Below are 17,835 nucleotides of genomic sequence, written 5' to 3' on the forward strand. Positions count from 1 at the left end.
TACACATTTTATTACATTGTTGATTTCAATAATGGTTTTTGTCACTTGAATCTCTTTAAGCAAGAAGAACTGTAAATGATATTTTGTCATGTGTTCAGATATGAGTAGCAACAAATGTCCGAGGAAAAGTGCCATTTTGGGCATTGAAAGAAAAGTTATAAACCGTTTCAATTGCTTTTCAATAGTTCTCAACCTTTTTTTAATCATGACTCTTCTTTTTAGTGTATTTTGGTGAACCCTTATAGCTTATTTTATTTTTCAGTAATGCAAAGAAAACTAAAGAACATATATCAACAGTTTATCTTGAAGGAAGACTGAACCGATATTAACGTTACATGTGCCATGGGAAAACCATTGCTTTAGATAATGTAACTAGCTCCTTGGAAAATGCTGCAGAATTTTTTTTTTTTTTTTTTTTTTTTTCCCCACCCCTGCCTTTTTGAACCTTTGTGTTTGGAACAAAAACAACACTAACCTTATGTGGATTTAACTGGCTTCCTCCAAAGGAGCAAGTTCTGTGGGAATATGAAATTCAGAAGTGGTTCCCAGTCGTATGTATATCCCTGTTAGGGGAGATGATGACATTAAATTTTGGCAACTGGCATTAAACATTACTTCCGGTTAAATTGAAAAACAATACAGTTGGTGAAAAAGATGGTCTTTAATCTGGAATCTTCAGACATATTGATCCCAACCCTCCACCTAATTTTCACCCATATCTGAGAAACAGATAAATTCCTTAAAAACTGGAGTTATGATAGCTGCTTCTCTTTTACAAGAAAGGTAATAAATGCTGTTACAGTAATTATCGCAATATTAGCCTTATCAATATCTCTGCAAAAATCTTTACTATCATCCTGGTGAAGCAGTTTCAAAAACAGACAAGATCAAACCAATACAGTTTTTACCCAGGCCAAAGATGTATTGACCAGATTTTCATTCTCCAAGAAGTACTTGAACATCACTGGAGCTACAAGCTAATGGCTGCTTAGACTTCAAAGCTGCTTTTACTGTGGGCCATTTTAAAGGTTTATGCATGCCAATGGTATGCTTTCAAAACTGCTTGACGTAATTAAAGCTTATTTCTCTATCCACACTAAATCTGTGTATATGATTAGGAGTTATGCTTTGACATTGGCATCCGATAAGGATATGTTCTCGCCTATACTCTTCAATTACGTCATCAACTTTCATTGTGTAACAGAAACCTATGGTCTACAAATATCAGATCTTGACAATGCTGATACAGCCATATTGGGCGAAACCTTCACTGACATTCAATTGGCCATTGACAAGATACCATCTTAGACTTTAAAGATTGGCATAAATATAATCACTAAGACAAACATTGAAGGGTCAATTGGTTCAAATACCTTGGCTCCATTATCACAGCAACAGACTAAGAGGGAGACCTCCTCAGCCACATCAGAAATGCTCATATCGCCTTCTATAAACTTTGATCACAGCTCTGGTCTCATAAAAAAATGAAGCTGAGCACCAAAGTCAGGATCTACCAGGCCCTCTCTGTATTATTCTCCTTTATGGCTGTGAGACTTGGCCTATGCAGACAAGTGACCTATGCAACTGGTGGTATTCGATCATCACTGCCTATATCACATTCTCAATGTCTGCTGGTAAGTTTATCTTCAACAATACAATTTGCACTTGCTGCAAGATCCACTCTCTCCAAAAATTTCTCCTTGCCAGATGCCTTCAATCATTTGGCCACACCTTTCGCTGGCATCATGACTTTATTCATGAAGTTATCGACCCAGCATCATCTGAAAGAAACATCGGAGTGACCAAATCAAAACTTGCCTCACAATGGTGAGGCAGAATGCTGAACTGATTCTGGGCCCTCACCTTTACAGGACCTGTCTCTGGAATTGCAAATGGTTTGCACTCATAGCAGAAGTAACCTTGGATAATTGTGCCTAGTCAGCCAGTGTTTAGGACATGGTGAACTTGTTGGAAAGAGCCAGCCTAACCAACCTGGAGTGAATGCTGCGACCATGACTTCTGGTTAAACCATAAATAAAATAATCAAAAATAATTTTGCCTTTGCAAAGTCATATATTTTAAGTTTTACTTATAGCCTCAAATATAGTGTTATAACAAAACTTTATTTTAAAAATTTGCAAAACCAAAGTTTCAAATATGCATATTTAGTTTTATTTACCAGTGCATTTTATATATGCACACTTTAAATAAAAAAACAAAACCTAAAAACTTATTCTTTACTAAAGATCTGATGACAAAGTTATAAAAGTATGTTTTGTTGGATTCAAATGTACTTCTAACACAGTATTTTTTTAGCTTGTTGATAAAATTTCTTAGTAAATCTTTATAAATAAAAAAAATCTGGGAAGGAAAAGTTAAATGTATTTTGTTTGATTCAACCGGAAGTAAGTTTAATAAGTGGATGTGTCCTTTTGGTCTTTGAACATTTTGGAGTGCCTCAAATCCATTGGATTCACGTTTATTTTCCATTTTATAATATTCCACTTTTGGAGTTGCTCATGTTTGACCCAAAAAGCAGTTTGTCTGATAAATTGATATTTAATTCTAACTAGCTAATTGTTTTTATTCTGCATGTTTTTAAGATAGAAAACCTGATTTTTATCTGCCTTTTGTTATAAAAGCCATGATTTTTTTTTTTTTTTTTTTTTTTTTTTTTTTTTTTTAAATAAGCACCATATTTGTACTTGGTAAATTAGACTATTAATAGTAAATCTATAAGAATGTTTTTTTTTTTTTTTTTCTGCATTTAAGTTTTACTTTTTTCCATATAGAAATAAATATGTAAAGATTTCAAAATCTTTTACATTTTGATGTTAATTTGCGTGATGTCAACTTGCATTTGTTTTTTGTTTTTGTTTTTTGTTTTTTTTTTTTTCAATTTAAAATTTAATCCTGAGTATTTTTTTTATTCTTTCACATTTGTACACTTTCATTTTCATTGAAAAAGTTTTTATTTTTCACTTAGTGATTTTCATAGTTGTACATTTTTAATATGTAAGATTTCACTAGTGTCTTTGTTTACAAAAGATTTCCTCGCATATTTATTGCTTTTCTGATTAAGATATTTTTTCTATGCTTTGACTCTAGTGTGACTTCCATATTTTAAATACTTTTCATATGAATATTGATTTAAACAGAATTAGCTTTTATTTCATTTAGAATTTTTGCTATGTTCTTACTCTGACTTTGAAAAACAGTTTGGACAATCAGTCATAGAAGTCGCATTGCTGATATGCTTTTCTGAGTTTGTATTACTGTACACATAGATTCGAAAAAGTTGTCGAAAAACAAATATATAACAAATGTCATCAAAGGCAAGATAAGTTACTTTTCTAACTAACTGGATATGTTTTTAGTGTTTTTATTTAATGTAACCTGTTTATTCAGCTCAAAAAACATACAGCGTTTACCGATGTATTGGAAAATTTTAAATGGCGCTCGACTCTTTCGCACTAAGTTTGAGAAAGAGTTATAAATAAAAAACTAAACAAAATATGGTTAGAAACTCGCTCAATATATGTTACCATGACATAGGCTGACATATATTCAGTGGGTTTTTAACAGTATTTTGCATATTTCTTTTATTTTTAACTCTTTTTCACAAACTTACCTTGTCAGTCGGGCGCCATTTTTAATTTTCCAATACATCGATAAACACTTGTTTTTCAAGCTGAATAAACATGTTACATTAAATATAAACACTAAAAACATATCCAGTTGGGTAGAAAAGTAACTTTGATAACATTTATTTGTTATATATTTGTTTTGTGACAGCTTTTTCGAATCTGTGTTCAGTAATACACACCCGCTTTTCTTTCTTCCTACTTTTGTGATTAAAATAGAAGTTTGCAGGTTTTCTTAAATTCATAAGTTTTTCCTTTTTATAGTATAAACTTTACTAACACTTTCTTTAAATAAAATTTAAACTTACAATAAGATTTAACTCATTTGATTAAATTTACTACAATTATAGATTTTACAGTAAAATTTGTGTGGTAACAAATCAATTTGTGATAAAAATAAATTATAACATTTTCTATTTCTGTCACCCATGATAACGCTGGGTAGTTCTGCAAGCTTAATATATTCTTTTTAACTCTACTAAAAAGAAAAAGTAATAACACAAGTTATTTATTTTTTATAACTTAATGTAAATAAACGAAATGAAATTTGTAAAATTATGGTAAGCTGGCACAAAGCATTTTTCACTTTTGTAAAATTACTTGATGGAAAATCAAAAATTCAGAAACGTCATACTTGATTTAAATTGATGTATTCACAAAATATTATTTAAAAACAAATTGTTAAATGTAGACAGTTTGATTTGAATAAACCAGGACTTTAAAACCTTTTGGTAATAATTGAATAATACATCAGGCACCTATCTCAGTAAAGTCTGTAATAGACAATTTTTTTAAAAAAATTTTATTTACTGTTATTTACAGGATCTAATGTTTTAACTTGGAAATTTAGATTTAGGCCAACATGGATGAGTTTTTACATGGGTGTCACCACTTATCAAGGCCCAGAGGCCACTCAAGGATAAGGGTTAATAGGTATACATTAGTCATTGTGATTTTAGCATAGTAAACAGTGGGAATTTTGTAACTTGGATTACTTAGGGGGACGATTCAATTAGAACTTGTTCACATTGGACTTTTTCTTCTTTTTTTTTTTCTTTTTTTTTTTTTTAATTTTTTTTTCATAGGTATCAACACATTATCAAGGCCAAGAGGCCACTCAAGGATAAGGGTTAAAGAGTGTACAGTAGAAATTGGACAATATAATCATTAGTAATGAAAATTTGTTAAATTTGATAGCTTATATGGAACGGCTCATCAAGAACTTATTTACGTTAGACTTGAAGACAACCATATTGTAGTCAGCCGGAAAGCAGGAACACGGAAGACAATTCCACAGGTGTGCAGTTCTAATAAAAAAGCTTTGTTCATGGAATCTACGTTTAGGTTTAGGCACAGATAAAGAGTGGGGGGGAATTATTGATAGTGTTTACAGCGAGACGAGTGTTTCTTGTGAAAGTTTTGCGAGGGGGGGACCATAGATTGAAGCTCAGTCGAACACTTTCCATGAAAATAACGATACATCAGAGACAAACTCGCAACATCTCTTCTGTGAGATAGAGGTTGCAAGGAAGAGAAAAGGACATCTCCTACGAGGCTACGAAGTCTATTTTGAACTCTATCAAGGTAGAGAAACAAACTGGAGCAAACATCCATATATCCAATAAGAGCCACATTGAACCAAATGTATGATGTTTAAAAGGTCCAGATCTTGACATAATTTTGTCATCTTAGAGTTTACTGCTATATAAACTGTAATTACAGAAGTTACAGGCGTAAAATCCTTGAATTCTCTTAATGGATGCTTGGGAAAATTTCACTTGAGGTCATTTCAATATGAGTAACTAAAAGTTGACTAAACCATTTTATGCCAAACAACTGTTCATGAAAAGCCTAAATATTTCATCTAAAAGTTTTTTTAACAATGCTTCTGTTATCAGTGTTTGTAATTTGACAATTACAGATGTGCATCTAAATTAGAGATACAAATTAGTTTTGTTCTGTTGCTTTTCTTTAAGATTTATCCACAAAACTAAATCTATTCCAAATCACAAATGCTCTTAACTTATTAATTTAACACCATGTTATGTTTCATAATTTTTTAGATGAGGATTAATAATTTTGATTATTTGAATTCCTCTTATTTGGTGTTATTCTCACAAGATGTATTTTGTTGAACTCTGGAATCTTTCGAACAAACCCCTTTATTTAATCCATCGGGTAACTTGTTCTCACTCAACTATTTTTGGATAGAATTTGTAATATTAATATCATCTGCCCTAAAGATTGAATGGTCAATCTGCAACAGACTCTAATAATAAATGAAGCATTCTGTTTGAAATTCCATACAGATTTTCCAGTGGAAGGTACATTGGATGTAACATTGTGAGAATAACACTAGAGATAGGAACGGTAGTTTGAATAATCCAAATAATACGATGCTAATTAAGTTTACCACAATGTATTGTGCATACAAAACTAAAGATCAGTTAATGGTGTAAATAAGTGTTCTTAATCAAAACATACAAATAGGGATAATTAAGTGGTGAGACGATTTCAATATTATTACAGATTCCAATTTTTTATAAATCTCTAAATATTTAACTTGATAAAGTAGTCATTTTTTCCAATTATCGTAAAAACACATAAAATGTGCAGATATTTTCTCATGCATAAAAAACACTTGTAAGGAATGATCTATAGATTTTAGTTTTATTAGCTTAAAATTGATAAATACTTATTACTCCCAGTGGTGGACAATTTTGCTTTTAACAAAATCAAATTTTTAAAAGAAAAAAAGAATGGTTTTCAAAATCAGGAAATAGGTACAAATTTTTCCGATTTCAATACTCCTAAAAGTTCTGATTTTGTCCAATTAATCGTCCCTACATTGTGTGTATGTATATATACTTATCACTATATTAATAAAATTGTGTTTATTGTGACTATATGATTCACATGTTTTTATTTACTATTAATTGCTTATTTATAGTAGACTTAATTGAAATATGGCAGTTCAAAATAATGGGAACTTAGAAATATACTTATATAATGGAAAATATTGGTGTACACAAAACTATGGAAAAATAAGAATTTTGATAAAAATCAAAATATATAAAGTCTGAAAAAGACCATGTGGAGTGTTTTTATTAGAATGGAGATAATCTTTTCTGTCATGCTAGCTTGATGCGAATGTTCAGTTTGAACTCTGAATAGTAAATTTTTCTTTCTTCTATTTACTTATGTTAATTTTTTTTTAGTCTATATTTTATACAGGTACTTATATTGATGTTTTATTTTTATTTTGAATTGCCTATTTTATTTGAGTTTTTATAAATGACTTTTTTTTTTAATCTATTGAAAAAATTATTTTGACTTGGTGAAATGAGATGAAAGTTAAATTCACTATTAGATAACATTAATTAGTATTCACTCTCCTCCCTGCCTTGCTCATACTACAGAGAGTTTAATCCACCTTTTTTACCCTACATTTTATCTTTGTATTTGTTTCTAATTATAAATTGAAGTTTTAAAAAAAAGTTATTCAAAAGAACAGAAATTTGTATTATAATTTAAATCTTTTGGGTTTGATGTAGACTCTTTTCAAATCTTGTAGATTTTAAATATATATTCTGACCTTGTGGTGATCAAATCTGAATATACTAAAATTTGGATTAGATTGTCTTTGATCTGTCACACTTCTGTTTAAATGTACACATCTTCGAACATTATTTAATGGTTACAGTTCTTTGAACGAATCCTTAATATTTCAGTTTCCTGTTTTTGCAACTTTATATATATATATATATATATATATATATATATATATATATATACATACACACATACACACACAATTTTTTTTTTTTTAAGAGCTTTTTCTGTTGCTGATCAGTATCAAAACCTGAATTCTTTGAGGTGACAGTTTCTATATACCAGTTTATATTGAATTCCAGAGTTGCGTTTATTTTAATATGGAGATGTGACAAGCCTTCTGCTACTGGTTATTCTGTTGAACTAGGGACAGTTAAGACTAACATAGTTGTGATGTCTGTATGACATGAATAAAATTTGCTCAGTTGAGATGAGAACTCTGCAATGTGGCGATGAGGATCTAACGAATTTCAAATTAACAAAGAAAAAATACTTTAATTCAACAACACTTCAAATTAACCAAACATTACCCCCTTCAACAGCAAAAAAAAAAAAAAAAAGTAAACTCGAATTCAACAATGATGCAAGTCACAAACTTTGAAATAACAAATTATTTAAAAAAAAAAAAAAAAAAATAGTTCTCTTTAAGCCAGAAATAAAACCGCTAAACTGGGATGAATTCAATCAGAAGCAAGAATAGTTAACACATCGAAGACTCCTTTATAGCATTAGATATAACAGAGGATAAACAACTTTTTAGATTTTACTAGAGAAAGACCCTGAAAGATATCCCTAACACCAGAAATACCAAGCTAAGTTGAGCCTACATAGAAAACAAAAATAGTACTGGACTGGCATCAACCTTATTGATGGCAAAACCTTAAAATAAATCCTTAAAGTATGGCCAAACTTAACATTAAAAGAAACAAATGGTAAACAAAAAGTCTATGGGAATATTACAGTACCACTAAGAATTTTTTACAACGCTTATGAATGGTCCCAAAAGAGCCCACAAAGTATTTGTTACAAAGGCATATCAAGGTAGTTACCTTAAGTGGGTCAGTGTCGTACTAGGGTTTATCACGACCCCCCATACCCCCACCCACCCAAGTGAAATCGATTAAAAAGTATTTCGAAAGCAACAAAAATTCTAGAAAGGCACCCTTGTTGGAAGGATTAGAAAGAATGACAATTTTCCAACTCAAAATTGATAACGTTATACATGTTGCTGGCAAGACTGACACCATTTCATATCCAACAAGTAGTAGAGGGAAAAATCAAGGAAATGCTAGAAAATATTGAAAGTGGGAGGATCTACTTTGTTGGTTTCACCATTAGTAGCAATACTGAAATCAAACAAATTGAAATATGTGTTAACTTACACATAGCAAATAAAGCAGTAAAATGCACTATCAAATACCAATATTTGAATTAGTTATTGAGTGAAATTGGCAATGCAAATGTTTTCTCAAAAATCAGCCTAACCTCTTATTACCCCCAAATAGAGCTGGATCCTAAATTGGGGGACATCATTACCTTTTCATGAAACTCCAGAATTTAGATATAAGGTAATGGTTATGGATATTATATCCACAGTCGAAGGTCAACGATTGCTTCAACAAATCCTTCAGAAAATCTAACTGTTAGCTATAGGGCATGCACTATTTTAATCTGGGACAAAGACAGAACATCAGAACCCTAAATATGGTATTAGGCACATTGAAAGAAAATGTAGAAATTGCACAGCAAAAAAGATTATTCCATAGTGAATAAATTGAATTCCATGTTTTTATAATGTCTAATACAAGGATTAAATGATTCAAATAAAAGCAATCAGAAATTTCCAAAACTCTGAAAATGTTCAGGATATACATAGTTTCTTGGGTCTAATCAAAAGTTAATGCGAGCAAACCTGGAATGATGGTGGATGGTGGAAGAATCTTTTTTCATGTTAAATGTAGTCATTCGGAACAAAACGTTCATGCACTTTAATCTAAAACCGCAAGCATGTCATAGATGGCAGTCTTGTGGGATTCAGAGAAATACTCTGCCAGAACAAGCAAGGGATACTCATCCTTATCAGCTATGCATCTAGGACTTTAACCAAAAGTGAACATTGATACTGTCAACTAGAAAAGGTCCTAGCAATCATATGGGCTTGCAAATGTGTTTTTACCTTTATGAAAAAACTTTCTTATAATGACCCACCATCAAGCTTAGCTATCTTCAAGCTTAAAGGTAACCCCTCTGCGCAAATTTTGTGATGGATTTTATGCCTATAACAATATGATGCAACAAAAACACATTAATGCTAAAGATAACTTGGCAGAAATACTCACTTGGCAGCCTTTTGGAGTATCAAAAAATAGTCACACCCAAAGAATAGATTGCTGAAGAATTTATCAACACTGTTGTAGCTAATAGTATTCCAAAATCTTATTGGAAACATTGGGATCTTAGCAGTATCCAATCGTCACATCAGTGAAAAAGAGAAAACAGCAAAACAACTGGACCAATAAGTTAATGGAATCCTTTAAACAGGTGGGGAATGAATTGACAATAAAACCAGGTGTAGTCATACGCAGTGCCAGAATCCTCATACTCCAAAGCCTACAGAAACGAATCCTGACATTGGCACATGAGATGCACATGGAGATAATGAAAACAAAAGCTTTGTTCAGAATTAAAATATGGTAGACCAATATAGACAAAGACAAAAAGACTACCAATGTATTCCGTGCACAACATTAGACATGGAGGGAAATCACCATCTGGTACATATAGCCGAAATGAAAGGCCCCAAGGAAATGCTCTACATAGACATCTGTGGGTCTTTCTCTAACAGGGATTGTGTAATCGATACAGGATCAAGATGGTCGGAGTCATTTGTTACCAAATCCACTAGGCTGACACAATCATAACAATCCAAAGGTGCTTCTATACACATGGCATTCCAGCGATTGTTTCAAATGATGGACTCCATTTTATATTCTCCTAGTTTATGCACTTCTGATAATGGAGTATTCAACACTGAAAGGTAACCCCTTATCCCCAAACTAATGGAAAGATTGAGTGACCTTTTCAACCATGTTAAGTCATTCGGGCAATGAACACAGATGGGAGGACTGGAGAAAATATTAAGGCAAATTTCTAATGTATTACTGAAATAGTCCACATGCCATGACTGGAGAAACTGTAGCTAAGCTATTCATGGATAAGGAAGTAAACCTCAACATACCAGGATTGTAAAAGGTTTGAAAACCCTGCTTGAAGAACAGCAAGGCAAAAAGACAAAAAATTGAAAAATCGTACAGATCAAAAAAATATATAAGGCTAAACAAACTAACATAGAACCTGGAGATGTTATACTATTTAAATACAACACAAGTTAATGCCAGTTTAGCACCCAACACCATGGATAGTAAAAGAATGCAGAGGCGAATCTGCAGGATAACACAAAGTGACAAATTGATTTTACAATATGCATCACAATGAAAAGAATCCCTAAAGACAGAACACACTGTCAACCAAAAGATGACAACTTCCCTTTCAACGACGACAGGAGAGTGGGATATAGAATATGAGAAAGAAAGCGAGAAGGAAGAACTGAATCTCCCTATAGCCCCGATACGAACAAAATGCTACATAAGAAAACCCTTATGAAGGTATGCAAGCAGCAATTCAGAAGAGGGAACCAGTCTGAATACAAAGGAGGGTGAAAATGTTATCTGCATGAGAATAAATAGAACCCACTCGGTTGAGGTGGAAACTCTTCAATGTACAGGAAAATAATTTCTCGTAACTCACATGTCTAATGAGATAAATGTCTGTATGAGACCTATAAGAATAATCATTCTGAAAACAATCACACATTTAAGGGTCCTGGCTATAACCTTAAGGCATCCAGTGGTGAGGCCCTGTTTTGGGGGCTGTAGAGAATGAAGTTTCCTCTTAATTACAATTGCTCCAGAATTCATTTTGGTCTGGAGTGGTAATAACTGTTAGGGCATCTGGTGCTATCGGATTGGGCTGTCTGAAGATGCTGGCCTCCTGACCTAAAATATACCAAGCATTGGTGTTTATTTCTTTTCTCTTTGCTAAACTCGGTCATGTTCTTGAAAAAAATAAATAAAATAAATTCTAAAAGACAAACCAAAACACCATAAATATATATATATATATTATTCCTTAATTGGAATTCAGTTTTGGAGATGAGCATTATGTTAGTTTTAGTTTTATTTCGGACTATTAGTCTCATCTTTTATTAGTTGCTGTTTTTGGATCTTTTTTTTTTTTTTTTTTTTTTTTTTTTTATTGGTTCACGTTTCGGCCAACTTCCTCTGGCCTTCGTCAGGTGGTAACCGCGACGGATAGGAAATTCGAATCTCCTAACTGCATTCTCAGCCATCACTGCTAACTGTTGGATTTATAAGATCAAAGAATCCAACCTTGATCGCCATTCGGGGCCCGTGGCGCAGTTGATAGACGTTGAATCTCTACGGTTCCAGATTAACATTGTCTGAAGATAGCGGTTTCAATCCCACCCAAAGCGTGCCAGAGGTAATTGGTCAAAAATGTGGTGAGACGACAACAACTACGGATGGCAGTGATGGCTGAGAATGCAGTTAGGAAATTCGAAGTTCCTATCCGTCGCGGTTACCACCTGACAAAGGCCAGAGGAATAGTTGGCCGAAACGTTGTGAACCAATAAAAAAAAGATCCAAAAACAACTAATAAAGATGAGACTAATAGTTCGAAATAAAAATAAAATTAACACCATGAATAAATATTTGAAATTATAAAGAACTTGAAGCATATACTTTCCCAAATTACTGAATTCAGCATTAAATAACTCAAAAATATTTTATATATCTTGCCAAACAAATTTAGAAGAAAGGTATAGTTGTGTGTATATATTTCATAAATTATGTTGCAATTGGAATATAGATTAAAACCAAACGATTATGAATGTACATCATGGGTTACTAAACATTTTTTTTTTTATTTTTTGTTATTCCCATTATTTAGTCTTTATATTTTTGCCACTGGGCTCTCCGGCCTTTTTATAATTTCAAACTAAGCCCTTTTAATATGGAGAATGAACTATTTAGTTTTTCCTTTGTTTGGGTAGGTTTTTTATTGTCTGATCAATCGTTAAGTGAATGTGGTTCAAAACTTTGAGCCGACTAATGAGTTATGACAAAAGCTCTTCTGCCTGGAATTTCTTAGTGCTAAAATATTAAAGAAATGAAAACTTATAGGTGTAACCTAAAGAAAATGTGAAGTGGAGTGTTATTTTTGTAGAAACAATTGAAACCAAACAAATGATCTTTTCTTTTTCAGGCCATTAATATGGCTGTGAACGTGTACAGCACAAATGCAACTTCTGGGGACCTCAGCAGACATGATATTCTTGCCTGGGTGAACCAAAGTTTGGCCCTGGACTATACAAAAATTGAGGAATTATGTTCAGGTAAGAACCTATTTTTATTAATGAAACATTACCTTCTGTCCAGTATCATTACTAGGGCTATGACAACAGAATATTCTTTTCGTTGTTTTGATTCTCAAGTATATATCCGACATAGACAATCGAGAACCACATCACTCGATATAAAAAGCATAAGATATCAGTGGATAGACACTAGAGAGTCAGAACAATAATATGCTGTTGTCATAGCCCTAATCATTACTTAAAATTTTCTAAAATGAATAACCTTTTCAGTTGTAATTGCTTGAGTATATGCACATACAAACTTTGTCTATTCAAACTTGGTTATTTAAAAATGTTAAGTATCTGTGAATTGTAATCCCAGGTAGGTGTACTCTATGTAATATAAAGATTGTATATTTGATACCAGTCTCGATTGATAAAGGCGCTTTTAAAGGAAAACAAATTATAGAACAAACAGCTGATTTTAGAGACGTTTAATGTTTTAAGCAAATTTCAATGTATAACACATCAGCATGTTTTGGGATGCATTGTTTGTCTACCGCTGACTGGGATAGCTTCCGTACACTTATATCCGATCTACCACTGCATTCCATGTTTAAAAAGGATGTGTCCTCCATAGTATCAGACCTGACCGAATGACTAATTGTAGGCATAGACCGATTCATACCATCCAAAAAATTCCAACAAAAACCTAACAGCCAGCCATGGTTCTCCCCAGAATGTGCTGCTGCCATCGCGCACAGAAATCACTTTTTCCATAGCTACCAACGTAATAGATGCACTTAGACTAAAGCTGCCTTCAGGACTGCCAGCAACCACTGCAAAAGAGTAATAAAAACTGCAAGAGAGCTCTATGCTCAGTCCATTAAATCCAAAGTAGCTGAGCAGCGGCTTGGTTCCCACCAGTTTTGGCAAATAGCAAACAGGATCCTGAACAGAAGTGTGCGTTCTATCTCAACCATCATCAATGGACCTGAGGTCATCTCGTCAGCGTCAGATAAGGCCAAACTATTTGCCAAGAATTTTGCAGCTAATTCTACCCTATGCAACGAAGGCCATCAACTCCCCGTATTTCCTCCTATAACGGACAACAAGCTCTGCAACATACAAATATCTGTGCGTGATGTCGCCAAGCTAATCAAGAACCTTGATTCTAGTAAAGCAACTGGCCCTGAAACCATTCCAATCCTTGTGCTGAAAAAGCTTCAACTAGAACTTTCCCCCATACTTACAAAACTATTTAAGTGTTGCCTTAAAGAGAAGTGCTTCCCAACACCCTGGAAAACCTCATCAGTATGCCTTGTATTTAAGAATTCAGGTGATAAGTCATCTCCCTCTCAGTACAGACCAATAAGTCTCCTGTGTGTCATGAGTAAATAGAAAAGTAGTCAACCACCTCAGCAAAAATAACCTTAGTGACATACAATATGGTTTCCGTTCTGCCAGATCTACAGCAGATATGCTAACGGTTATATCTCATAGGATTAGCAAATCTCTTGACAAAGACTTCCTCTCTAGGGCAATTGCTTTTGACATACCAAAGTCTTCGATAAGGTATGGCATAAGGGCCTACTTCACAAGATTTCCAGATACGGTATACCTGGAAATGTTTTCTCTATCATTAAATCATTTCTCTGTTGGACAGAAATCAGAGGCCCTCAATATTAATGCTGGAGTTCCTTAGGGGTCCATCCTAGGCCCAACTCTCTTCCTGATATACATCAATGATCTCCCAAAGCACATACTTAAATCATTCGTTGACATCTATACTGATGACACGACCATCTATGGCAACACATCAAAGGCCATAAATGACAACTCTCTGATTTTCTCTCCTCTGATCTTGAGCACGTGGTACAGAGGGGAAGGAGGTGGCTGGTTACTTTTAATGCATCTAAAACCAAACTACTATCTTTACATCATCAACGCTCTGATTCCCATCTGGCATCAACTGAAATGGATGGCTCTCATCTAGGGGAAGCTCCATGTTTTGATAAGCTTCTAGGCTTGACCTTTACTCCTGACCTGAAATGGAATACGTACATCAAGTCAGTTGCCAAGGTCACAGGAAAAATGGTAAGATCCTTCTACTGCTTCAGAAGATATCTCACCCCTGATGCATAATCTGTATAAAAGCCAAGTAGGTCCAAGTACTGCTGCCACATCTGGGCAGGAGCTGCTAAAAACAGCCTATCCTTCCTTGACAGAGTACAAAATAGACTTCGTGGTTTAGTGGGTGATTCCCTTTTCTCTTCCCTGCAGCCTCTCTCCCACAGAAGAGACGTTGCGAGCCTGTCTTTGTTTTATATCGTTACTACCATGGCAGGTGCTCGTCTGAACTTCAATCTCTGGATGTCTTCAAGTCCAATGTAAACAAATTCCAGATGAACCCCCTCCTTAAGTAAGACACTTTATCAAATCTCCAACACTAACGTACTGTGCACACAATAACCCTTATCCCAGAGTGACTTCCTTGTAAAAAAAAAAATAAAAAATAAAAAATAAAAATGAGGCTTGTCCTGTCAGCAGAACTGTAGAATATGCTGACTGCCTCCTTGCAGAGAGTAAGTCTCTTAATGAAACCACCTGGTGGCTGTAGGTGGTGACCCATGTTGGAATCCTGGTGGTTGAAGGATTCGGAGGTTAGGGTTAAGAACCTCCTCTTTCTAACAAATCACTTTGGCTCTTACCTGAGCTAGACGGGTGGTCAGAGGGGCTTGATCTGATCAATCGGCTAGTCATGACAACCCTAATATCAGTAAACTCCCCACCCTCTCTCCCCCAAAATATAATGATGCACCACTTCACTCCCAAAACAAAAAACAAAGCATACCATACTGATATAAGAAAGCGAAAGCAAGGGTCAGTCAGATAGCAAGCCCAAATGCTACTGACAGCAAACTTCCCTATCAAACCTTGCGGGGGGTCAAAGAAATAGGAAACTCACATGCATCTATATTCGGTGTCTGAGTATATTATCTTTGTCTCCCAGAGAATGGGTTTCTCCACTCCTTATCTGTGCCAAAATCAAAACATAGATTCCATGAACAAAACTTCGTTCCCAACTATCTCCCAATTTTGGACTCCAAGGAAGGTTGGGAGCAAGGATGATGAAAGAAAATAATACTTCATGTCTTCTGAAAAAAAAAATCAAGGGACTCCCCCTCCTCCTCCCCCTCCTCCTCCACGAACTGAAATAAAAATGAAGTTTGGGTATTTATCCAATATATAGGTCAATAGATCTGAACATATGTATATGCAGTAGGAGACGGGCGTCACTAAATATTGGAATCCATTCAGGCACACATGAAAAGCACTTGTACCACATGCACGTGCAGATCTACTACACGCCCACACCACTAAATATATTCATACCTATGCTAGTATGTCAATATATGCATATATATACAAAAGTAACATTCATAAGTATAAAATCAAAATAATCTATAAATTTGGATGTATATCTTATGGAATGTATGTGTACGGTAAAAAAAAAAATATTGACTTCTCGGAGCCAAACTGTACATATCAGTTTCAAACAAAAGCAATTTGTCTGTCTTACTAGCAAGAAGTCAATCACCCACCCTGACAAAGAGTTTCATACACTCCTTAATGGTGCACTCTGAGATTCAGAGACGTTCATTGTTAGCTCTGATTAATTTTACACGTTTAGATTTTTATCTTTTGAGAACATAAATACTGACATGGAGTTTTGATGTTTTTTTTTTGTTTTTTGTTTTTTTTTGTGTGTATCTTTAAGATGCAAGGTCACAGTGACAAATTATCACATTTGTGTGTGTGTGACCCGTTCTTTTATGGGTTTTTTAGCTGGCAAAAATAGCTGCTAAAGAGTCAAATTGAAAAAAAAAAATGGAACCTAGCAGGTAATGAATTAGAAGTTATTAATGATTTTGGGGGGGGGGGTAGTTTTAAGTGCAAGACAGACTGAGGTGTAGGCAAATTACTAAGACTATAACTTATTGTGCCTACAATTTATCAGTTTCTGATTTTTTGTTAAAGTTTACTCCTAATCAAGTTTTTCATTTAGTCATATAGCAATGTGGGACATTTGTTGATCCTCATTCAAGCTTAGACAACATCGGGCCTCCCTACTATTGTGTGTGTGTATTATACTGATCAAAAAATGAAGACTTCAAAAACACATTGAATCTAAAACGAGTGGAAAAAAATGACCATGAATGTCTTTCCGGATATGTTTTAGTAAAAAAAAAAAAAGTAATGCCATAGACTAGTCAATGCACCAACTGACACAAAAGGATTGCAACATTTTGTTTTTTATGGGTTTGTCAGGTTGGATCTATTCTACATCATACTAAAAGTTGGACATTTTTATAATATTTTGGTCTCATAGGATAAGATGAAAAAAGATTTAGTATCAGAACATATACATTTCAAGGTTTTTATTTATTTTTTTCTATATTTGAAAAAGTTTTAAGAGAAACATTAATTGTATTTTCATAATTTATAAAAGTTAAGTTTTAAATAAGAGAAAACAATTGTTGGTCCCCCTAACAAAGGTGGGATTGGACCTTGTAATTAACTCCTGTTCGTCAGTTCACACTTTTCTCAAGAACCACACCTTGGATTTTTTAAAAATTTTGCAAACATTAGTCATGGTAAACATTAATTTTTGTAACAAAATATTGCATAGAATTCAAATTGAAAGTCAATGATGAATTATTATGAATAAAAAAAAATTATGCACTCAAACCAAAGAATACAGACTATTATTTCTTTTTTTACTAATATCAACATAAGTTTCAGAATTGATTCAGTCAATCACAAACTGGCAGTTTCGGATAGGAGGGCCACAACTGTATGCTTTTTTCATCGTATAGACCATTGCTTGAATTTGCCCTATTTTTTAACATGAACTTTTCTGTGTTCCTGATATTCAATATTTACGATAAGATTATAGAAAAAGCTGTTCATGCGTGCAAGGAAAATATTAAAATATTACATACTAGCAGGACCCAATAACTGGCGCTGCCCGGTATCGTTGCCACATCTGGGGTGGGACCTGCTAGAAAGACCTTACCCTGCTTTGACAGAGTTCAAAATAGGCTTTGTAGCCTAGTAGAGAATGCCCTTTTTTATTCCCTT

The 17,835-nt window shown here is 33.8% G+C and overlaps 1 protein-coding gene across 3 annotated transcripts in view; it reads left to right on the forward strand.

Annotated features, from left to right (window-relative positions):
- LOC145297272 (microtubule-associated protein RP/EB family member 1-like) overlaps positions 1-17,835 on the forward strand; it is a 102,001-nt gene that overhangs the window by 31,260 nt on the left and 52,906 nt on the right. For all 3 annotated transcript variants that reach the window (XM_080143332.1, XM_080143330.1, XM_080143331.1), the window contains exon 2: positions 12,600-12,729. In XM_080143332.1, the coding sequence (XP_079999458.1) occupies positions 12,609-12,729 (121 nt within the window). In that variant the 5' untranslated portion in view covers positions 12,600-12,608. The remainder of the gene's footprint in view (positions 1-12,599; positions 12,730-17,835) is intronic.

This window comes from Euprymna scolopes, chromosome 2 (genome assembly GCF_053919585.1).
Source record: "Euprymna scolopes isolate OS-2025 chromosome 2, ASM5391958v1, whole genome shotgun sequence".
In the NCBI taxonomy this organism is placed as follows: Eukaryota; Metazoa; Mollusca; class Cephalopoda; order Sepiida; family Sepiolidae; genus Euprymna; species Euprymna scolopes.